Consider the following 24,148-nt stretch of genomic DNA (forward strand, 5'->3'; position numbering starts at 1 on the left):
TAAAGGGGCCATGACTCCTTTAAAGTCTATGGCCCTGATTTATAGTTTCTTCATGACCTGTAAAAGGGAGGCGGCAAAATTGGGGGTTGACAATATGTGTACCACCTTTAAAAGTGTGCAGTGAGTTTTTGGGGGACCTGAATGTTTAAAGGTATAATTTGCAACATGAAAAGAAATAAATAAAAAAAAAAAAAAAAAGGTAAGTCCAGCGGCACTGGGATTGGAGGATTGGGTGGAAGAGCGTAAGTGATGGACTAAGATTCCAGTCTTGTACCCTTTCATTTTGTTGAGTGTGCCCAGCAAAACAGACCATTATTTGTCCCCAAGACTGAGCCATCAAAATGCTATCATGGCAACAGTGGTCAACCTCAGAACGCAGAGAGAGAGAGAAACTGGTATGGAGACATGAGTCTAAAACATAAGTATAAGAGCAGGAGGCTTCTATCTTGTACTACCTGGGGTATGAGTAATGTGAGCATGGGTGTCCAAGAGATAACCATGAGTCCTAAGACTCCACTTGCCAGTGTCCCAAATTAAGCTGAGGATGGAGAGTCGGTACTGATAGCCAATGTAACCTTGGTATGATCACAACTGTGCAATGACAGTAAAATGAGAGCTAAAGCAATAATTCCACCATGCTAGTCTGCCAACTGTTGTGTCAAGTGACTGTAATGTCCACAGAAAGTAATCTGTGTTAGAGTGTAGTTGATACAAATAAAGTCTTAACTCTTTTCATCAAAAGAGATGGTACAGTGCCCATGTATTTAATCATTTAAGCAGCTAGAATATGCATATCCTTCTTGTTACACATTAATGTTATTAATAAGGACACATATTTGCACAACTAACAGGTTAAGTTTTAGTTTATTAAATAATAGTATATGCAACCATACACAGAAATATATACAAGGAAAATATACTATACCTTGTCACTGTCAGCAAGTTATTCTTCACTTTCATTGTTGCGCCTGTCTTTGCGGGGTTGTCAGTTTTGTGAATATTTGAAATTTCATAATTGATGCCATGAAAAAATTGTCCTAAACACATTAACATTATTTTGAGGTATACTATAATAAAACAAATATAAAATGTGATACATTTCTAGATTATACAGCAAATCTATTGTTATTATTAAAAACATATAATAAGCTGAAAGGCAGCAAAAGTGTCCTTGTCTTTATTTATCTGTCAGATTCATTTAACATGCTCAGAACACACAGTCAGGGGCGCCGAGAGGGGGGGGGAGCAGGTACAAATTACCCGGGCCCAGGCTTGCTGGAGGGGCCCGGCGGGGGCCCTGGTCTGGCACCGCCCCCGCCTCCCTCCTACATCACAGCAGCCCAGCACACGCTGCTGTGTGCTGGGCTGCAGTGGGAGACTGCTCGCAGCAGCTGGAGCAGTCTCCTATGCCTATGGGGGGAGCGATCATGCTGATCGTGACCCCCATTGGCTGTGCGCCAGGCTGAGGGGCTCACAGTGCCCCCCTCCCAGTGAAGCGGCGCTGCTAAAATGTTTTTTTTATTCTGTTTTTTTCCTAAGGGGATGTGGCCACGCCTCCCCTGATTAGGCCACACCCCCTGTCACTTGGGCCCGCCGCGGCTCTTGGCTGCCCTGCACACAGTACTTAACTACAGTACTCTCATACCGCTTTCACACTTGCTGCAATAACTTGAGTTATTGAACGTGAACGCGCATCAACCCGGGTTACTGTGCAGTGTGAAAGGGCCAGGTTAAAATATGCCGGGTCGAGCGACAAGACATTTCAACCCAACATGCAGGGTTGAAAACGGGTTCAATCCGGCTTGCGATGCAGTGTGAACCGGTAACCATGGTCGGTGTGACCCGGATCCTGGTCACTGCATAGGAAGAGCCGGTGCTTGGAAAGGATCTCATGTCCAAGCGCCGGCTTGGCACGTGATAGCAGTGACATCATCGACCCGGCTATAAGCTAATCTGATAGGGGTCTCAGCTGGTTCGCACACGGGATGGTCGCGTGAACAAGATCCCGGGTGCGACCTGGCATTGCGATGTGAAAGTTGTATCAGATACAAATCCTTACCTAGTAGTCCATGAACTCCTGCAGAAAATTTATGATCATCCAAAGTATAAAATCCTAAGAAATCCCTGTGGAGAGGGTGATTATTCCCAACTTTATGCAAAATGATAACAAATGTCGCCCCTTCTCCAAATGCAAAGGTCACATTCTTTTCCTTGTTGATTTCCAAATTAAACCTGAAAGAATGAATATATACAACAGTGTACAGGAGTTTGATAAAGTGCAGAACATCTCATAGTTTGAATTAAGGAATACAGTAGCCTCAATGTGTCTTGCCCTTCTTAAAGAAACAACAATCCTTATACCAATTTTGTACATCAAACAAAGCTTGTGTACATACATGAAATTCATTTCTATTTCATATACACCTTATATGCACAGCCTGGAGGTCATTTTATACAATATTTTTTAATCATTTTGTACCTTAAACAAAGTTTATGTACATTGAACCATTAGAAATCAAAAGTGTCACTATCACAGTCATGCTAAAAAAATCTGTATTTCTGAATATTCCGTATTTCAAAATATTTGGATATAAGAGACTCAACCTGTACTGAGATGGCCACTTGCAGCATCTTATGACAATACATTTCAGATGCACCATGTGCATTGGTGAAATTCGGCATAGCCCATAATTACAAAAATTTGTGAGGACTATGCTCCTATTTCTACAGAGCAGAACATGCCTGTGCACAGCGACATGCAGAGGACAATGGATGAATCATGGGTGGTCCAAAATCTCTAGGAACTGATATGAATATTGTACTGTACTTTGCACTGGTTCTGCAAACATTAGCTTTCATTATGCACTATAATATATTTAAATGAGCTGCCAGGATTGGGTACTAAAACAGACCCGACGACAGGGAGTTACAAAGGGTACTCCCGTCCCGGGCCGCAGCACCTACAGTAATTCTGATTAATTCAGTTGATTAATTAAATAATTAACTCTGACGCGTCTGGGCGTGGTTTGACATAGGCGTGATCGTGCTGACGTCACGGGTTCAGAAAGGAGCGTGGAGTAACATCAAAGATGCCGGTTTGCAGTTTGTGATTGGATATGCCCACTGTGTCATGCTTTATTTGTGATATTGCAATGTATCACATTGTTTATTTGAGTGGTTTTAATCTTTTATGGTAAAGCTTGTTACCACGATATACTTCACTATTGTGCGCCTCCTGTATTTTCTTATACTTTATATACAGTGGTGGCCAAAATTGTGGACACTTTTTGAAGTTCAAATGTTTTTCAACTTCGAATGTTTATAAAAACTGTTACACTTCACGCTGTGCAATGATTCATATATCAAATTAAAGGAAACTTTATGCTGAATTCAACAAAATAAACAGAGGTCAAATATTTGCATTACAAGGGAAGTTATGCCATGAAAACAACACTTAGGGTGAAAATCCCTGTGTACTTATGATGTTACTGTCCTATCAGTATTTCGTTGGGTATCCTTTATTTTTCAAGACCGCATCACAGCGACATGATCCAGGTTTGTGGTGTTAAATGAAAATGGTCTTTCGTATGCAGCAATTGCGAGAGAAGTTGGGGGTCAAGGGTGAGTGGGGGGTTTTGTGGGGGGGCCCCAGAGCTTTCAGTGTACCGGGCCCTGAGATTTCTGTTGCCGACCCTGGGTGCTAAAGGGATTTTAAGCTAAGCAAGTACTGTATATGTGAATGTTACCCCACATTGGAGTAGGTAGAATTCGGTACTTTTCACCAAATTATTACTAATACTGCTTTTATACCTAAATTCCAGGTCTGCCCAGAGGTTGGAACAGGGTTCCAAACCAGATCAGACCCAGAATATAGCCAGCGCGGACCCAGGAAATTCCTGACTCAGCGCCATTCACACCGGAGCCGGGTCTGCAGTGACCCGGCTCTTCCGGTGTGGAAGTGGATGCTTTGAAATGACATCATCTCCAAGGGCCACTGAAGCCGGCCAATTGGCCGGCATACGGCGCGTTCCAGGTCATCGTGACCCGGATCGTATCAATTACACTGCAGAGTTTCACAGGTCATTCCCGTGTTAAACCCTGCAAGTTACCTGGGTTGGATTACCGGGTCATTCGACCTGGGAATCCAACCCTGTCCCCTTTTTCACCAAGGAGCTACCCGGGTTAACCGTGCAATAACCCGGGTTTTAGGTCTGGTGTAAAAGAGGTATAAGTATCTTGATCCATGGAAGCAAAAGTCACAAAACCCCCCTTCTGTAAACGGGTTAGCCAATATTTTGGTTAATATGAAAACAAAATATTTGTCTCTTTGAATAGAGCAGTCTTTTGCGAAAGCTCTACCCTTCAGCATAATTGTGGTTATGTCTGTTATCTATTAAGGTACTGTAATTCTATAATGACCAACTCTCCTGGAATGTCCATATTTCCGAATGCTCCCCCTAACTCCTGAAAGAGTGGTGCAATTTCCCGCATCCTGCCCACTTACAGAGAGAAGTGGACAATACAGGGGGTTAGATGATGTGGTTAGCATTAAATTGCATCATTGCGGTCCTGTCCCCACTGTAACGTGCACCTGGAAAATGTAAATGGTGTCCCACTGAAGTATGGATAGAGGGCCTAATTCAGAGCCGCTCTGATAGAGCCAAAATCACTCCAGGGCTTGCGGCAGACGAGACCCTACCGCAGGGTCTCATCGCAAGCCCGATGGTCGCGATGGTCAAGACCATCATGGACGCTCGCTATAGCTGTGGGTGGTAACTAGGGGTGAGCGGGTTCGGATTGCTGAAATCCGAACCCCCCCGAGCCCCCCCGATCCGAGTCTGATCCGAGTCAGGCTCGACTTTTCCCGCCTGACTCGGATCTGAAATCGAGGCAAAACGTCATCATCCCGCCTTCCGAGTCTCGCGGGTTTTGGATCCTATATAAGGTACCCGCGTCGGCGCCATTTTCTCACTCGGCTGTGGACAGTGAAGAGGGAGGGTGGGAGTTAGGGCTGTGTAGTGTAGTGTAGTGTAGTGCTGCTGTTGTCCACTACTTCAAAGTCCATAGGGGCTGGCTGTGTTGTGCTGTGCTGCTGTTGTTAATAGGGGCTGTGTCCACTACTTCAAAGTCCATAGGGGCTGGCTGGACTGTGTTGTGCAGTCAGTTCTCCATAGGGGCTGTGTCCACTCCAAAGTCCTGTGCAGTGTCCCAGTCCTAAAGGAGTGCTGTAGTGTTGTCCAGGGGGTGCTCTGTCCATCAGGGGTGCTCCCCCAAAGTGCTAAAAAAATAATATATTTTCTGTGTTTGTGAATTGTGTGCGCAGTAGCCGCACGTGCATCAACAAAGTAGTGCCAAGCGTGCGCCTGTGTCATAAGTAAAGGGCCGGCTGGCTTGACCGTTAAAGGGTGCTGTAACCCCCGAAAGTACACTCCAGTCCAAACCAAAAAAAAATTATTTTCTGTGTTTGTGAATTGTGTGCGCAGTAGCCGCACGTGCATCAACAAAGTAGTGCCAAGCGTGCGCCTGTGTCATAAGTAAAGGGCCGGCTGGCTTGACCGTTAAGGGTGCTGTAACCCCCGAAAGTACACTCCAGTCCAAACCAAAAAAAAAATTATTTTCTGTGTTTGTGAATTGTGTGCGCAGTAGCCGCACGTGCATCAACAAAGTAGTGCCAAGCGTGCGCCTGTGTCATAAGTAAAGGGCCGGCTGGCTTGACCGTTAAAGGGTGCTGTAACCCCCAAAGTACACTCCAGTCCAAACCAAAAAAAAAATTATTTTCTGTGTTTGTGAATTGTGTGCGCAGTAGCCGCACGTGCATCAACAAAGTAGTGCCAAGCGTGCGCCTGTGTCATAAGTAAAGGGCCGGCTGGCTTGACCGTTAAGGGTGCTGTAACCCCCGAGAGTACACTCCAGTCCAAACCAAACGCGGGTTTTGATCCTATATAAGGTACCAGCGTCGGAGCCATTTTCTCACTCGTCTGTGGACAGTGAAGAGGAAGGGTGGGAGTTAGGGCTGGCTGGGCTGTGTAGTGTAGTGTAGTGCAGTGTAGTGTGCTGTGCTGCTGTTGTCCATAGGGGCTGTGACCACTCCTTCAAAGTCCATAGGGGCTGGCTGGACTGTGTTGTGCAGTCAGTTGTCCATAGGGGCTGTGTCCACTCCAAAGTCCTGTGCAGTGTCCCAGTCCTAAAGGGGTGCTGTAGTGTTGTCCAGGGGGTGCTCTGTCCATCAGGGGTGCTCCCCCCAAGTGCAAAAAAAAATATTTTTTCTGTGTTTGTGAATTGTGTGCACTGTGGCTGCACGTGCATCAACAAAGGAGCAGCGCCAAGCGTGCACCTGTGTCCCATAACTAAAGGGCCGGCTGGCTTGTCCATTAAAGGGTGCTGTAACCCCCAAAGTACACTCCAAACAAAAAAAAATATATATTTTCTGTGTTTGTGAATTAAGTGCACTGTGGCTGCACGTGCATCAACAAACGAGCAGCACCAAGCGTGCGCCTCTGTCCCATAAGTAAAAGGCCGGCTGGCTTGTCCGTTAAAGGGTGGTGTAACCACCAAAGTACACTCCAAACAAAATAAAAAAATATTTTCTGTGTTTGTGAATTGTGTGCACTGTGGCTGCACGTGCATCAACAAAGGAGCAGGGCCAAGCATGCGCCTGTGTCCCATAAGTAAAGGGCCGGCTGGCTTATCCGTTAAAGGGTGCTGTAACCCCCAAAGTACACTCCAAAAAAAAAAATATATATTTTCTGTGTTTGTAAATTGTGTGCACTGTGGCTGCACGTGCATCAACAAAGGAGCAGCGCCAAGCGTGCGCCAGTGTCCCATAAGTAAAAGGCCAGCTGGCTGGTCCGTTAAAGGGTGCTGTAACCCCCAAAGTACACTCCAAACAAAAAAAATATATATTTTCTGTGTTTGTGAATTGTGTGCACTGTGGCTGCACGTGCATCAACAAAGGAGCAGCGCCAAGTGTGCGCCTGTGTTCCATAAGTAAAGGGCAGGCTGACTTGTCCATTAAAGGGTGCTGTAACCCCTAAAGTACACTCCGAACAAAATAAACAAATATTTTATGTGTTTGTGAATTGTGTGCACTGTGGCTGCACGTGCATCAACAAAGGAGCAGCGTCAAGCATGCGCCTGTGTCCCATAAATAAAGGTCCGGCTGGCATCTCTGTTAAAGGGTGCTGTAACCCCCAAAGTACACTCCAAACAAAAAAATATATATTTTCTGTGTTTGTGAATTGTGTGCACTGTGGCTGCACATGAATCAACAAAGGAGCAGCGCCAAGCGTGCGCCTGTGTCCCATAAGTAAAAGGCCGGCTGGCTTGTCCGTTAAAGGGTGCTGTAATCCCCAAAGTACACTCCAAACAAAAAAATATATATTTTCTGTGTTTGTGAATTGTGTGCACTGTGGCTGCACGTGTATCAACAAAGGAACAGCGCCAAGTGTGCGCCTCTGTCCAAATAGTAAAGGGCCAGCTGGTTTGTCCGTTAAAGGGTGCTGTAACCCCCAAAGTACACTCCAAACAAAATAAAAAAATATTTTCTGTGTTTGTGAATTGTGTGCACTGTGGCTGCACGTGAATCAACAACGGAGCAGCGCCAGGCGTGCGCCTGTGTCCCATTAGTAAAGGGCCAGCTGGCTTGTCCATTAAAGGGTGCTGTAACCCCCAAAGTACACTCCAAACAAAATAAAAAAATATTTTCTGTGTTTGTGAATTGTGTGCACTGTGGCTGCACGTGCATCAACAAAGGAGCAGCGCCAAGTGTGTGCGCCTGTGTTCCATAAGTAAAGGGCCAGCTGACTTGTCCATTAAAGGGTGCTGTAACCCCTAAAGTACACTCCGAACAAAATAAACAAATATTTTATGTGTTTGTGAATTGTGTGCACTGTGGCTGCACGTGCATCAACAAAGGAGCAGCGTCAAGCATGCGCCTGTGTCCCATAAATAAAGGGCCGGCTGGCTTCTCCGTTAAAGGGTGCTGTAACCCCCAAAGTACACTCCAAACAAAAAAATATATATTTTCTGTGTTTGTGAATTGTGTGCACTGTGGCTGCACGTGAATCAACAAAGGAGCAGCGCCAAGCGTGCGCCTGTGTCCCATAAGTAAAAGGCCGGCTGGCTTGTCCATTAAAGGGTGCTGTAATCCCCAAAGTACACTCCAAACAAAAAAATATATATTTTCTGTGTTTGTGAATTGTGTGCACTGTGGCTGCACGTGCATCAACAAAGGAACAGCGCCAAGTGTGCGCTTGTGTCCAAATAGTAAAGGGCCAGCTGGCTTGTCCGTTAAAGGGTGCTGTAACCCCCAAAATACACTCCAAACAAAATAAAAAATTTTTTTCTGTGTTTGTGAATTGTGTGCACTGTGGCTGCACGTGCATCAACAAAGGAACAGCGCCAAGTGTGCGCTTGTGTCCAAATAGTAAAGGGCCAGCTGGTTTGTCCGTTAAAGGGTGCTGTAACCCGCAAAGTACACTCCAAAAAAAATAAAAAAATATTTTCTGTGTTTGTGAATTGTGTGCACTGTGGCTGCACGTGCATCAACAAAGGAGCAGGGCCAAGCATGCGCCTGTGTCCCATAAGTAAAGGGCCGGCTGGCTTATCCGTTAAAGGGTGCTGTAACCACCAAAGTACACTCCAAACAAAAAAAATATATATTTTCTGTGTTTGTAAATTGTGTGCACTGTGGCTGCACGTGCATCAACAAAGGAGCAGCGCCAAGTGTGCACCTGTGTTCCATAAGTAAAGGGCCGGCTGACTTGTCCATTAAAGGGTGCTGTAACCCCTAAAGTACACTCCGAACAAAATAAACAAATATTTTACGTGTTTGTGAATTGTGTGCACTGTGGCTGCACGTGCATCAACAAAGGAGCAGCGTCAAGCATGCGCCTGTGTCCCATAAATAAAGGGCCGGCTGGCTTCTCCGTTAAAGGGTGCTGTAACCCCCAAAGTACACTCCAAACAAAAAAATATATATTTTCTGTGTTTGTGAATCGTGTGCACTGTGGCTGCACGTGAATCAACAAAGGAGCAGCGCCAAGCGTGCGCCTGTGTCCCATAAGTAAAAGGCCGGCTGGCTTGTCCGTTAAAGGGTGCTGTAATGCCCAAAGTACACTCCAAACAAAAAAATATATATTTTCTGTGTTTGTGAATTGTGTGCACTGTGGCTGCACGTGCATCAACAAAGGAACAGCGCCAAGTGTGCGCTTGTGTCCAAATAGTAAAGGGCCAGCTGGCTTGTCCGTTAAAGGGTGTTGTAACCCCCAAAGTACACTCCAAACAAAATAAAAAAATATTTTCTGTGTTTGTGAATTGTGTGCACTGTGGCTGCACGTGAATCAACAACGGAGCAGCGCCAAGCGTGCGCCTGTGTCCCATTAGTAAAGGGCCAGCTGGCTTGTCCGTTAAAGGGTGCTGTAACCCCCAAAGTACACTCCAAACAAAACAAAAAAATATTTTCTGTGTTTGTGAATTGTGTGCACGGTGGCTGCACGTGCAACAACAAAGGAGCAGCGCCAAGTGTGCGCCTGTGTTCCATAAGTAAAGGGCCGGCTGACTTGTCCATTAAAGGGTGCTGTAACCCCTAAAGTACACTCCAAACAAAAAAATATATATTTTCTGTGTTTGTGAATTGTGTGCACTGTGGCTGTACGTGAATCAACAAAGAGCAGCGCCAAGCGTGCGCCTGTGTCCCATAAGTAAAAGGCCGGCTGGCTTGTCCGTTAAAGGGTGCTGTAATCCCCAAAGTACACTCCAAACAAAAAAATATATATTTTCTGTGTTTGTGAATTGTGTGCACTGTGGCAGCACGTGCATCAACAAAGGAACAGCGCCTAGTGTGCGCTTGTGTCCAAATAGTAAAGGGCCAGCTGGCTTGTCCGTTAAAGGGTGTTGTAACCCCCAAAGTACACTCCAAACAAAATAAAAAACATTTTTCTGTGTTTGTGAATTGTGTGCACTGTGGCTGCACGCATCAACAAAGAGCAGCGACAAGCGTGCGCCTGTGTCCCATAAGTAAAGGGCCGGCTGGCTTGTCCGTTAAAGGGTGCTGTAACCCCCAAAGTACACTCCAAACAAAATACATTTTTTTTTCTGTGTTTGTGAATTGTGTGCACTGTGGCTGCACGTGCATCAACAAAGGAACAGCGCCAAGTGTGCGCTTGTGTCCAAATAGTAAAGGGCCAGCTGGCTTGTCCGTTAAAGGGTGCTGTAACCCCCAAAGTACACTCCAAACAAAATAAAAAAATATTTTCTGTGTTTGTGAATTGTGTGCACTGTGGCTGCACGTGAATCAACAACGGAGCAGCGCCAAGCGTGCGCCTGTGTCCCATTAGTAAAGGGCCAGCTGGCTTGTCCGTTAAAGTGTGCTGTAATCCCCAAAGTACACTCCAAACAAAATAAAAAAATATTTTCTGTGTTTGTGAATTGTGTGCACTGTGGCTGCACGTGCAACAACAAAGGAGCAGCGCCAAGTGTGCGCCTGTGTTCCATAAGTAAAGGGCCAGCTGACTTGTCCATTAAAGGGTGCTGTAACCCCTAAAGTACACTCCGAACAAAATAAAAAAATATTTTATGTGTTTGTGAATTGTGTGCACTGTGGCTGCACGTGCATCAACAAAGGAGCAGCGTCAAGCATGCGCCTGTGTCCCATAAATAAAGGGCCGGCTGGCTTCTCCGTTAAAGGGTGCTGTAACCCCCAAAGTACACTCCAAACAAAAAAATATATATTTTCTGTGTTTGTGAATTGTGTGCACTGTGGCTGCACGTGAATCAGCAAAGGAGCAGCGCCAAGCGTGCGCCTGTGTCCCATAAGTAAAAGGCCGACTGGCTTGTCCGTTAAAGGGTGCTGTAATCCCCAAAGTACACTCCAAACAAAAAAATATATATTTTCTGTGTTTGTGAATTGTGTGCACTGTGGCTGCACGTGCATCAACAAAGAAACAGCGCCAAGTGTGCGCTTGTGTCCAAATAGTAAAGGGCCAGCTGGCTTGTCCGTTAAAGGGTGCTGTAACCCCCAAAGTACACTCCGAACAAAATAAAAAATTTTTTTCTGTGTTTGTGAATTGTGTGCACTGTGGCTGCACGTGCATCAACAAAGGAGCAGCGCCAAGCGTGCGCCTGTGTTCCATAAGTAAAGGGCCGGCTGGCTTGTCCGTTAAAGGGTGCTGTAACCTCCAAAGTACACTCCAAACAAAATAAAAAATTTTTTTCTGTGTTTGTGAATTGTGTGCACTGTGGCTGCACGTGCATTCACAAAGGAGCAGCACCAAGCGTGCGCCTGTGTTCCATAGGTAAAGAGCCGGCTGGCTTGACCATTAAAGGGTGCTGTAACCCCCAAAGGGCACTCCAAACAAAATAAAAAAATATTTTTTTTTGTATTTGTGAATTGTGTGCGCAGTAGCAGCACGTGCATCAACAAAGTAGTGCCAAGCGTGCGCCTGTGTCATAGGTAAAGGGCCGGCTGGCTTGACCGTTAAAGGGTGCTGTAACCCCTGAAGTACACTCCAAACAAAATAAAAAAATATTTTCTGTGTTTGTGAATTGTGTGCACTGTGGCTGCACATGCATCAACAAAGGAGGAGCGCCAAGCATGCGTCTGTCTGTTAAAGGGTGGTGTAACCCCCAAAGTGCACTCCAACAAAAATAAAACATTTTCTTCTGTGTTTGTGAATTGTCTGCACTGTACGTGCATCCTCAAAGCAGCAGCGCCAAGCGTGCGTCTGTCTGTTAAAGGGTGGTGTAACCCCCAAAGTGCGCTCCACAAAGAATAAAAAATTCTTCTTTTTTTTCTGTCTTTGTGAATTGTGTGGGCTGTAGCTGCACGTGAATTAATAAAGGAGCAGCGCCAAGCGTGCGCCTGTATCCCATAAGTAAAGGGCTGGCTGGCTCATTTCTTAAAGGGTGGTGTAACCCACAAAGTGCACTAGACTCCAACAAAAATCAAAAATTATTTTCTGTGTTTGTGTGCGCCTTAGCCGCACGTATATATCAAAATAACATAAATGGAGGACCAAACTTTCTCCGATAAAAATAAAATAGGGAAAGATCAAGAACCACTTCCTCCTAGTGCTGAAGCTGCTGCCACTAGTCATGACATAGACGATAACATGCCATCAACGTCGTCTGCCAAGGCCGATGCCCAATGTCATAGTAGAGGGCACATACAATCCCAAATGACAAAGTTCAGGAAAATGACCTTGAAAAAAATATTTAAATCATCTGAAGAGAAACGTAAACTTGCCAATATGCCATTTACGACACGGAGTGGCAAGGAACGGCTAAGGTCTTTCCCTATGTTCATGACTAGTGGTTCAGCTTCACATGACGATGAAAGCCCTCCTCCCGCTAAAAAAATCAAACGAGTTAAGCTGGCAAAAGCACAGCAAAGAACTGTGCGTTCTAAGAAGATATCACAAATCCCCAAGGAGAGTCCAAGTGTGGTGGCGGTTGCGATGCCTGACCTTCCCAGCACTGGATGGGAAGAGGTGGCTCTTTCCACCATTTGCACGCCTCCTGCAAGTGCTGAAAGGAGCACCCACAGTCCACTTGCTGATATGCAAATTGAAGATGTCACTGTTGAAGTACAACAGGATGCGGATACTGGTGTAGCTGGCGCTGAGGAGGAAGTTGGCAAGGAGGATTCTGATGGTGATGTGGTTTGTTTAAATCAGGCTCCGGGGGAGACAGTTGTTGTCCATGGGATGAAAAAGCCCATCACGGTCATGCCTGGGCAGAAGACCAAACATTCCACCTCTTTGGTCTGGCAATATTTCTATCCAAATCCGGACAACAACTGTCTTGCCATATGTACCATATGTAAAGGTGAAATAAGTAGGGGTAGGGACGTCAACCACCTAGGAACATCCTCCCTTATACGGCACCTGCAGCGCGTTCATAAAAAGTTACTGTCAAGTTCAGAAACTTTGGCTAAGACCGTAAGCAGTCCAGGGACACCTAAATCCCGTTGTCCTGTTGTATCCAAGCGCCTGCAAACCACACCGTCAACTCCCTCCTCGTCAATTTCCTCCTTAGTCAGGATCGGAAGTAGTCCTGCAGGCCATGTCACTGGCATGACTGACTCTCCTATCCGGGATTCCTCTGGATGATCCTGCATTGCTACGCCTCCTGCTGCCGCTGCTGCTGTTGCTGCTGCTGGGAGTCGTTCATCATCCCAGAGAGGAAGTAGGAACACCACTACTTTTACTAAACAATTGACCCTCCAACAGTCCTCAGTGAGGAGGATGAAGTACGACAGCAGTCATCCTGAAGCAAAACGTATAACTGAGGCCTTGACTGCTATGTTGGTGTTAGACGTGCGTTCGGTATCCGCCATTAGTGCTGTGGGATTTAGACAATTGATGGAGGTAGTGTGTCCCCAGTTCCAAATCCCGTCTAGATTCCACTTCACTAGACAGGCGATACCGAGACTGTACAGAAACGTCAGAAAAAGTGTCCTCAGTGTCCTGAAAAATGCAGTTGTACCCAATGTCCACTTAACCACGGACATGTGGACAAGTGGAACAGGGCAGACTAAGGACTATATGACTGTGACAGCCCACTGGGTAGATGTATCACCTTATGCAGCAACAACAGCAGCGTCACCAGTAGCAGAATCTCAGAAACGCCAGCTCATTCCAAGGCAGGCTACGCTGTGTATCATCGGTTTCAGTAAAAGGTACACCGCCGACAACCTCTTAGAGAAACTGAGGGAAATCATCGCCCAGTGGCTTACCCCACTTAGACTCTCCTGGGGATTTGTGATATCTGACAACGCCACCAATATTGTGTGGACATTACATCTGGGCAAATTCCAGCACGTCCCATGTTTTGCTCACACAATAAACTTGGTGGTGCAGAATTTTCTGAAAAGCGACAGGGGCGTGCAGGAGACACTTTGGGTGGCCCAAAAAATTTCTGCCCACTTTCGCCATTCAGCGACTGCGTGCCGAAGACTGGAGCGCCAGCAAACACTCTTGAACCTGCCCTGCCATCACCTGAAGCAAGAGGTTGAAGCAAGAGGTTGTGACACGGAACTCAACCCTCTATATGCTTCAGAGGATGGAGGAGCAGCAAAAGGCCATTCAAGCCTATACATCCACCTATGACATAGGCAAAGGAGGGGGTATGCACCTGACTCAAGCGCAGTGGATAATGATTTCCGTGTTGTGCAAGGTTCTCCAGCCCTTCGAACTTGCCACATGTGAAGTCAGTTCAGACACTGCCAGCTTGAGTCAGGTCATTCCCCTCATCAGGCTTTTGCAGAAGCAGCTGGAGAAAGTGAAGGAGGAGCTAAGATGGAGCGATTCCGCTCGGCATGTGGGACTTATGGACGAAGCCCTTCATTCGCTTTGCCAGGATTCCAGGGTGGTCAATGTGTTGAAATCAGACCACTACATTTTGGCCACCGTGCTCGATCCTAGGTTTAAAGCCTATGTGGTGTCTCTCTTTCCGGCTGACACAAGCCTGCAGAGGTGCAAAGACCTGCTGGTGAAAACAATGTCAGCTGAAGCGGAACGTGACATGTCAACAGCTCCGTCTTCATTTTCTCCCGCAACTGGGGCTGCCAGGAAAAAATTTAGGTATCCTAAACAACCCGCTGGCGGTGATGCAGGGCAGGCAGGACCAAGTTTGGACATCTGGTCGGGACTGAAGGACCTGGCGACAATTTCTGACATGTCTACTGTCACTGCATATAATACTGTCACCATTGACAGAATGGTGGAGGATTACATCGGTGATAGCATCCAAGTAGGCATGTCAGACAGTCCGTACCTGTACTGGCAGGAAAAAGAGGCAATTTGGATGCCCCTGTACAAACTGGCTCTATTTTACCTGAGTTGCCCCCCCTCCAGTGTGTAATCCGAAAGAGTGTTTAGTGCAGCCGGGAACCTTGTCAGCAAAAGGCGTAGGAGGTTGCTTCCACAAAATGTGGAGAAGATGATGTTCATCAAAATGAATTATCAACTCTTCCAGGGAGACCAGCCTCCAGAACGTATAGAGGGACCTGTGGTGGTGGATTCCAGCGGGGACGAGTTAATACTCTGTGAGGATGAGGATGTACACACTGAAGAGGGTGAGGAATCGGTGGAAGAGGAGGATGAGGACGACATCTTGCCTCCGTAGAGCCAGTTTGTGCAGGGACAGATTAATTGCCAGCTTGTTTTGTGTGGGCCCAAACGAACCAATCATTTCAGCCACAGTCGTGTGGCAGACCCTGGTGCTGAAATGATTTGTTTGTTAAAGTGTGCCTGTCCTGTTTATACAACATAAGGGTGGGTGGGAGGGCCCAAGGACAATTCCATCTTGCACCTCTTTTTTTTCTTTGCATTATGTACTGTTTGGGGCCTAGTTTTTCAAACTGCCATCCTGTCTGCCATTACAATGTCACTCCTAGATGGGCCACGTGTTTGTGCCGCCCACTCGTGTCGCTTAGTATAGTCATCTATCTACCTCGGTGCAACCTTTTGGACATAAAAACACTATTGTGAGGTGTGAGGTGTTCAGAATAGACTGAAAATGAGTGGAAATTAAGGTTTTTAAGGTTAATAATAGCATAGGAGCAGAAAAATCAACACATTCTGTGATTTTAGCTGTTTTTATGCTTTTGTACAAAAAAATACAGATCCAAAACACAAAACCCAGAACCCAAAACACCGAAGGGTGGTTTTGGCAAAATCAATCCAGATTCAAAACACGAAGAAAGATCCAGATCCAAAACCAAAACACAAAACATGAAAAGTGGCCGGTGCACACCCCTAGTAAATACATGTATCAATTCGTTAAAAACTGTATCTGAAGTGCAAACACCTAATAAGGTATACAAAACATATGAAATTACCACATGAGAAGATATATCACGTTAACATAAAACATTCCACATTCGTACAACATACTGTATAACATGTAAATCCAGAAACATATTGATAACTTCTGTGTATACTGGAATAACCCCACTTGTAATAATGTCTTTCAGGGGATAATTCCTTATGTATAAATATCAAAATATCTGGTGGTGATACGCTGAGTGCGTTTTACTCACCCCAGTAAAGGTGTCTTTATGATTTGCTCTCAATGGTAGTATTTGGAGGAAAGGTATACTGTGTGGTCAGGTGCTCAATATCATGCCTCTGATGGCTGGTCAGCCTTAGTTCCCTTGATTTCCAGGTTACTTCTGGCTACTGATGTACATGCACTGTGGACACACAGGTGTATTCAGTAAGCCAGGTGTGCGTGTTCCGCTATGGTGCTATGTGGAAGGGTCTGCCGGCAGACTTACCAGTGTCTCCGTCTCCTGTGCCTAAAAGTTTATGGTGGTAGATGCGGGATCGATACGTTCCACTTGCTTCAACGTTTCACCTGATCACAGACTTCGTCAGGAATGTAGAGTTGATTGAACCTTCCCTCCTGTACCGTACAAATAAAGCGGTCAGCGGCTATGTCCTTGCAGAGTCATTTCCATCCTTATGGTGTTGGTGTGGGGTTTTATCCACCCTGACTTGTATTAGGGAGAGCTATGCTCGCCTAGCTGTTTATGGGGGTGGTGCATAGTCCTGCATTGATGGTTATATTCAGAGCCGGCCCTAACCAATTTGGTGCCCAAGGCAAGATTTTGGATGGTGCCCCCTAGCAGATAATTCCACCACACTACACTCTGCAGACACTCTCCCCCACCTCTTCATACATACTCTTCCTTGCTTTAGGAATCTGGCAGAGGACATAAAATTGTGATTCATTTGCCTCCATTTTATGTATCTATTACATCTCTCTCTCTCTCTCGATACATATATAGCTACATGTACACACATACAGCACACACACTGATCCAGTTGCTGCCCATCTCACAGCACTACAAGCCTCATCCAGCACACCACATCCAGAACAGCTCCACTGGCCTCATTATGCACCCCTTATCCAGCTGTCAAAACCCCTCATTCATATAATGCAGAGAGCATCACAGTGAGGGCCATATAATGCAGAGTGCGTCACAGTGAGGGGCATATAATGCAGAGAGCGTCACAGTGAGGGCCATATAATGCAGAGAGTGTCACAGTGAGGGACATACAATGCAGAGTGTGTCACAGTGAGGGACATACAATGCAGAGTGCATCACAGTGAGGACATATAATGCAGAGTGCGTCACAGTGAGGGCCATATAAAGCAGAGGGTGTCACAGTGAGGACATATAAAGTAGAGTGTGTCACAATGAGGGCCATATAATGCCGAGTGTGTCACAGTGAGGGCCATATAATGCAGAGTGCGTCACAGTGAGGGCCATATAATGCAGAAAGCATCACAGTGAGGACATACGGTATATTGCAGAGTGTGTCACAGTGAGGGACATACAATGCAGAGTGTATCACAGTGAGGACATATAATGCAGAGTGCGTCACAGTAAGGGCCATATAAAGCAGAGTGCATCACAGTGAGGGCCATATAATGCAGAGAGCGTCACAGTGAGGGACATATAATGCAGAGTGTGTTGCAGTAAGGGACATATAATGCAGAGTGCATCAGTGAGGACATATAATGCAGAGTGCGTCACAGTGGGGGACATATAATGCAGAGTGCATCACAGTGAGGGACATATAATGCAGAGTCTGTTGCAGTAAGGGACATATAATGCAGAGTGTGTCACAGTGAGAGCCATATAATGCAGAGTGTGTCACAGTGAGGGACATATAACGCAAAGTGCATCACAGTGAGGGCCATATAAAGCAGAGGGTGTCACAGTGAGGACATATAATGTAGAGTGTGTCACAGTGAGGGCCATATAATGCCGAGTGTGTCACAGTGAGGGCCATATAATGCAGAGTGTGTCACAGTGAGGGCCATATAATGCAGAGAGCGTCACAGTGAGGGACATATAATGCAGAGTGTGTTGCAGTAAGGGACATATAATGCAGAGTGCATCAGTGAGGACATATAATGCAGAGTGCATCACAGTGGGGGACATATAATGCAGAGTGTGTCACAGTGGGGGACATATAATGCAGAGTGTGTTGCAGTAAGGGACATATAATGCAGAGTGCATCAGTGAGGACATATAATGCAGAGTGCATCACAGTGGGGGACATATAATGCAGAGTGTGTCACAGTGGGGGACATATAATGCAGAGTGTGTCACAATGAGAGCCATATAATGCAGAGTGCGTCACAGTGAGGGCCATATAATGCAGAGTGCGTCGCAGTGAGAGCCATATAATGCAGAGAGCATCACAGTGAGGGCCATATAATGCAGAGTGCATCACAGTGACAGCCATATAATGCAGAGTGTGTCACACTGAGGACATATAATGCAGAGTGTGTCACAGTGAGGGACATATAATGCAGAGTGCATCACAGTGAGGGCCATATAGTGCAGAGTGCGTCACAGTGAGGGACATATAATGCAGAGTGCGTCACAGTGAGGACACATAATGCAGAATGCGTCACTGTGAGGGCCATATAATGCAGAGAGCATCACAGTGAGGGACATAAATGCAGAGTGTGTTGCAGTAAGGGACATATAATGCAGAGTGTGTCACAGTGAGAGCCATATAATGCAGAGTGTGTCACAGTGAGGGACATATAACGCAGAGTGTGTCACAGTGAGGGCCATATAGTGCAGAGTGTGTCACAGTGAGGGCCATATAGTGCAGAGTGTGTCACAGTGAGGGCCATATAGTGCAGAGTGCGTCACAGTGAGGACATATAATGCAGAGTGCATCACAGTGAGGGACATATAATGCAGAGTGTGTCACAGTGAGAGCCATATAATGCAGAGTGTGTCACAGTGAGGGACATATAATGCAGAGTGCATCACAGTGAGAGCCATATAATGCAGAGTGCATCACAGTGAGAGCATATAATGCAGAGAGCATCACAGTGAGGGCCATATAATGCAGAGTGCATCACAGTGAGGGCCATATAATGCAGAGAGCATCACAGTGAGAGACATATAATGCAGAATGTGTTGCAGTAAGGGACATATAATGCAGAGTGCATCAGTGAGGACATATAATGCAGAGTGCGTCACAGTGGGGGACATATAATGCAGAGTGCGTCACAGTGGGGGACATATAATGCAGAGTGTGTCACAGTGAGGACATATAATGCAGAGTGTGTCACAGTTAGGGACATATACTGCAGAGTGTGTCACAGTGAGGACATATAATGCAGAGTGCATCAAAGTGAGGGACATATAATGCAAAGTGTGTCACAGTGAGCCATATAATGCAGAGTGCGTCACAGTGAGGGACATATAATGCAGAGTGCATCACAGTGAGGGCCATATAGTGCAGAGTGTGTCACAGTGAGGGCTATATAGTGCAGAGTGTGTCACAGTGAGGGCCATATAGTGCAGAGTGTGTCACAGTGAGGACATATAATGCAGAGTGCATCACAGTGAGGGACATATAATGCAGAGTGTGTCACAGTGAGAGCCATATAATGCAGAGTGTGTCACAGTGAGGGACATATAATGCAGAGTGCGTCACAGTGAGGGCCATATAGTGCAGAGTGCACAGCAGTGAGCACCATAAAACACAGAACAGTGATCAGTGATCCACATATAACTTATAACACAAATAATATAAACACTCCCCTTACACACATACACATAAAATGAATACACCCCCCCCACACACACACACACACTGCATTAATACACCATGACCACCCCCCTAGATGATACTGGCACTTACCTGTCATGGAAAAAGTTGTGTGGTCCCTGCTGGGGTTGGGCTCCAGGATAGGAGAGGAAACAGAAGAGCCTGTGCGATTATACAGAGAAGACACTGGAGAGGAAGGGGCGGGGACCTGGGGTTAGGGGCAGGGTCTCGGGTAGGGAAAGCAGTGTGCATGTACAATAGACAGGGGGTGGAGACCCGAGGTTAGGCGGCATGGTTTTGGGCAGGGAAACAAGTGGGCAAGTATGTAGTATAGAGTACAGGAGGGGATGGAGACTCAGGGGGAGGGGATGGTCTCAGGCATAGTGACAGCCTGGACAGAGTGAGGATAAGAAAGAGCCACAATCAGACTGCCCGAGGCCAGCCGCAGCACATTGTACTGTAATAATAAGTCAGTGTGTGACTCATTATTAGTACTGCCGACTGCAGGCCCCTTCATTGTCGCGGGACCCAGTGCATTGCACCGCTAACAGTACTGAGCCGCTGGACAGTGGTGTAACTAGGGCAGGGCGAGTGGGGCACGTGCCCTGGGTGCCGTGGGACTGGCTCCGTGTGTGTGGGGGGCGCGCCGCCGTCCATGGTACTGACCCACCCTAGTTAGCCAGTGTAGTGCCGACCGCAGTATGTGCAGTTAGCACTACACATTTACACAGGACCGGCGCTAGGCTTCCAGCGTCGGTCCTGTGCTGCACAGCTGAGCCCTTCCCTCCCCCTGAGTGCTTGCCCAATAGTGCCAGGAGGAGGGTGGCAGGCGGGCAGGCTGAGGCTGTGCTGACACACACATCGCCACCAGCGCTGGTGGTGATGTGTGTATTAACCAGCAGCCAATGAGAGTCAGACGACTCTCATTGGCTGCTGCTACTGCACGCACATCACCGCCGAGCGGCAGCGATGTGTGTGTGAATCACCAGCCAATGAGGTCAGACCACCCAGCGCTGGCGGCGATATGTGTGTTAAACAGCAGTCAATGAGCGTCAGATAGACGCTCATTGACTGCTGCAGCCACAGCACCCACTGCAAGAGCCGGCTCCTTCTGGCTCCTGCAGTGGGTAATGGGAGAGACGTCATGACATCTCTCCCATAATGCAGAGCGCACCAGCTGGGAGGACTGACGTGCGGACGGCGGCGGGAGCGTATATTCAGGTAAGAATTTTTACTTTATTTATTGTTTCATTTCAGTGTGTATTTATCGGGGGGGCTAAGGAGGGGATTACTACTGGGGGCACTGCTTTGGGGGGGCGGGTTCCACTACTGGGTACTACTACTGGGGGGGTACTACTGGGGGCACCACTGCTGGGGTCTACTACAGGGGGGGGACTATTACTAAGGAGGGGACTACTTTGAGGGGGGGCACGGGACCACTACTGAGGGGCTACTACTGGGGGGATACTACTGGGGGCACTGCATTTGGGGGGACCACTACTGGGTCTGCTACAGGGGGCACTGCATTAAGGGCGACTCCTACTGGGGACACTATTAAGGGCACTGTGTAGGGGGGACTAGTACTGGGGGCACTGCATTGGGGGGGACCACTACTGGGGACTACTACTAGGGGGGACCACTACTACTGGGGGCACTGCATCAAGGGGGACTCCTACTGGGGCACTATATAAGGGGCTTACTACTGGGGGCACTGCACAGGGGGGACCACTACAGGGGGCACTGAAAAGGGAGAACCACTACAGGGGTCACTGCATATGGGGGACAACTACCGGGGGCCTGCATAAGGGGGACAACTACTGGGGACACTGTATAAGGGGCACTACTGGGGGGCTGCATATGGGGGATCACTACTGGGGGCACTGTATAAGGGGAACTAATGGCAGGCTGCATAAGGGGGACTACTACTGGGGGAACTGTGTAAGGGGCACTGCATATGGGGGATCATTACTGGGGGCATGTATAAGGTGAACTACTCGGGGGCTGCATAAGGGGGACCACTACTGGGGCCATTGTATACCGGGGCTACTATATAAGGGGGACCACTACTAGGGGCACTGCATAGGGGGGACTATATAAGGGGCACTGCATTAAGGTGCAAATGGAAAAATGTTCCCAGTAACAAGAAAGGGGTGTGTGTCATGTTGACACGCCCCATTTTTCAGTGGCCACGCCCCTTGTGACCACGCTCGTACATAGTGGGGGGCTCCATTTTCAAATTTGCCCTGGGCTCCAAATACCCTAGTTAAGCCACTGCCGCTGGATGCCCCTTAGGCATTCCAAATGCCGGTTCTGGTTATAGAAAATGGCATTGAACGAAACACAATTATGTGTAAAAAGACTACATATAAGACTGATCTCAGCAAAACATGAATATGTAAATTATTTCTTTGCATAAATTTACATATTCATGTTTTGCTGAGATCAGTCTTATACTGTATGCAGTCTTTTGTCACATAATTATGTTTCGTTCAATGCCATTTTATACAACCATCAATGCAGGACTATGCTGACCGCTTTATTTGGACGGTACAGGAGGGAAGGTTCGATCAACTCTACATTCCTGATGAAGCCTGTGATCAGGTGAAACGTTGAAGCAAGTGGAACGTATCGATCCCACATCTACCACCATAAACTGTTATGCACAGGAGACAGAGACACGGGTAAGTCTGCCGACAGACCCTTTCACATACCACCATAGCGGAACACACACACCTGGATTACTGAATACACCTGTGTGACAGCAGCGCCTGTACATCAGTAGCCAGACGGAACCTGGAAATCAAGGGAACTAAGGCTGACCAGCCGTCAGAGGCATGATATTGAGCACCTGACCACACAGTGGGCCTGATTCAGACCCGCTCGCAAGCGCTATGCGCTCGCGAGCAGGTCAATGTTAGGCCACTGCGCATGTGCATGCCGGAGCTAGCGACGGGCGCTCCGTCGCTCCGTGTCTCGCACCAAAAGGGGGCGGCTGTCGATTTTGATCGACAGCTCGCACTGTTTTGGAGGCATGGCGTGGGGGGTGGCTTCACAAACAGAGGCGTTCCCATGCAAACGCCTGCCGTTTGTTGGCGGCCCCACTGACATCACCAGTGATGTCAGTGGGAGAGCTTCCGGTTCTATTAGAGCCAGAAGCTCTCTGGGGCTTGCGGCCACGAGACCCTACCACAAGGGTCTCGTCGCAAGCCCGATGGTTGCGATGGTCTTGACCATCGCGACCATCATCCTGGCCGCTCGCAATAGCTGTGGGTGGTCACCCACAGCTATGCGAGCGGCCAGGAGGCCACTCCAAAAATAAATAAAAAAACGCCCTGATTCAGAGCGAGCGCTCTTTCAGAGCGTCCATCTCTGAATCAGGCCCAGTGTCCCTTTCGTCTAAATACTACCGTTGGGAGCAAATCATAAGGACACCTTTACTGGGGTGGGGTGAGTAAAAGGCACTCAGCGTATCACCACCAGATTTTTTGATATTTATACATAAGGAATTATCCCCTGAAAGACATTATTACAAGTGGGGTTATTCCAGTATACACAGAAGTTATCCATACGTTTCTGGATTTTATATGTTATATGTTGTACCAATGTGGCATTTTTTATGTTATAGTGATATATGTTGTCATGTGGTAATTTCATATGTTTTGTATACCGGTATTAGGTGTTTGCACTTCAGACACAGCTTTTAACGAATAAATTGATAGACGTATTTACATATTTTTTTTATATTGTTTAGTAAAGTATACAAATTTTATATCTTTATGAACCTACCTAATAGTTATTAAATCCAAAGATTCCTTTTAGTAGATTTTATCACCGATACATTTCATATTAGATTACTGAGACTATGAGTCATTAATTGTATGACTCTAACGATTTTGATATATACTTATACTGTAAGGTATGCGCTAGGAATTACTGTCTTTTCTGTACTACGGCGGGGAGGTTAGGTTTAGGTACTAGGGTGGGGATGTTAGATTTAGGTACCAGGGAGAGAGGGATATGGTAGGGATAGGGGGAGGGTTAGGATACCGACTGACATGTTTCAGTATCCTAACCCTGTCGGGATGCCGTCATCGGGATTCTGACCGCCGGAATCCAGAGCGCCGGCATCCTGCACCCAACCTGCCTATACAATGTGACATGCGGTGTACTGATCTTTGAAAGGACATCTGATTTAGTCCCGGATTCAGATTATTTGATGCACTGTTTCCTGGCTGTGGGACTGAACAAGTCTATCCACTCTACGTTCTGCTCGAGTATCCAGTAGCCATTTACAACCACAGGCCTTGCGCTCAGACCCAGTCTTTTGTCTACTGTGCCACTCTGTGTAAACTTTAACAAATACAGCCCTCAAATAATTCACCAGTGTCGCATTTTGCTAATGCTCGCACTGCTGCTGCGAGCGCCAACAATCATTCAACATTCAAAGTATGTCAGATCATGTTATTTCCCCTAATACGTGAGTGATGCACTTCTTTGGTCTCTGCACACCTTTGCCTGTCCGTTCTTATACAGATTTATACATCCTACGTCAGCAT

General features: G+C 46.9%; 1 protein-coding gene across 1 annotated transcript in view; it reads right to left on the reverse strand.

Annotated features, from left to right (window-relative positions):
• LOC148511927 (inter-alpha-trypsin inhibitor heavy chain H3-like) overlaps nucleotides 1-24,148 on the reverse strand; it is a 233,322-nt gene that overhangs the window by 9,394 nt on the left and 199,780 nt on the right. Inside the window, exons 18-21 of the mRNA XM_088482493.1 lie at nucleotides 21,121-21,131; nucleotides 19,686-19,711; nucleotides 2,060-2,232; nucleotides 926-1,037 (exon numbers count right to left, since the gene is read on the reverse strand). Of these exons, the coding sequence (XP_088338619.1) occupies nucleotides 926-1,037; nucleotides 2,060-2,232; nucleotides 19,686-19,711; nucleotides 21,121-21,131 (322 nt within the window). The remainder of the gene's footprint in view (nucleotides 1-925; nucleotides 1,038-2,059; nucleotides 2,233-19,685; nucleotides 19,712-21,120; nucleotides 21,132-24,148) is intronic.

Source organism: Taudactylus pleione, unplaced genomic scaffold (genome assembly GCF_031769625.1).
Source record: "Taudactylus pleione unplaced genomic scaffold, aTauple2 ptg000289l, whole genome shotgun sequence".
Classification (NCBI taxonomy): Eukaryota; Metazoa; Chordata; class Amphibia; order Anura; family Myobatrachidae; genus Taudactylus; species Taudactylus pleione.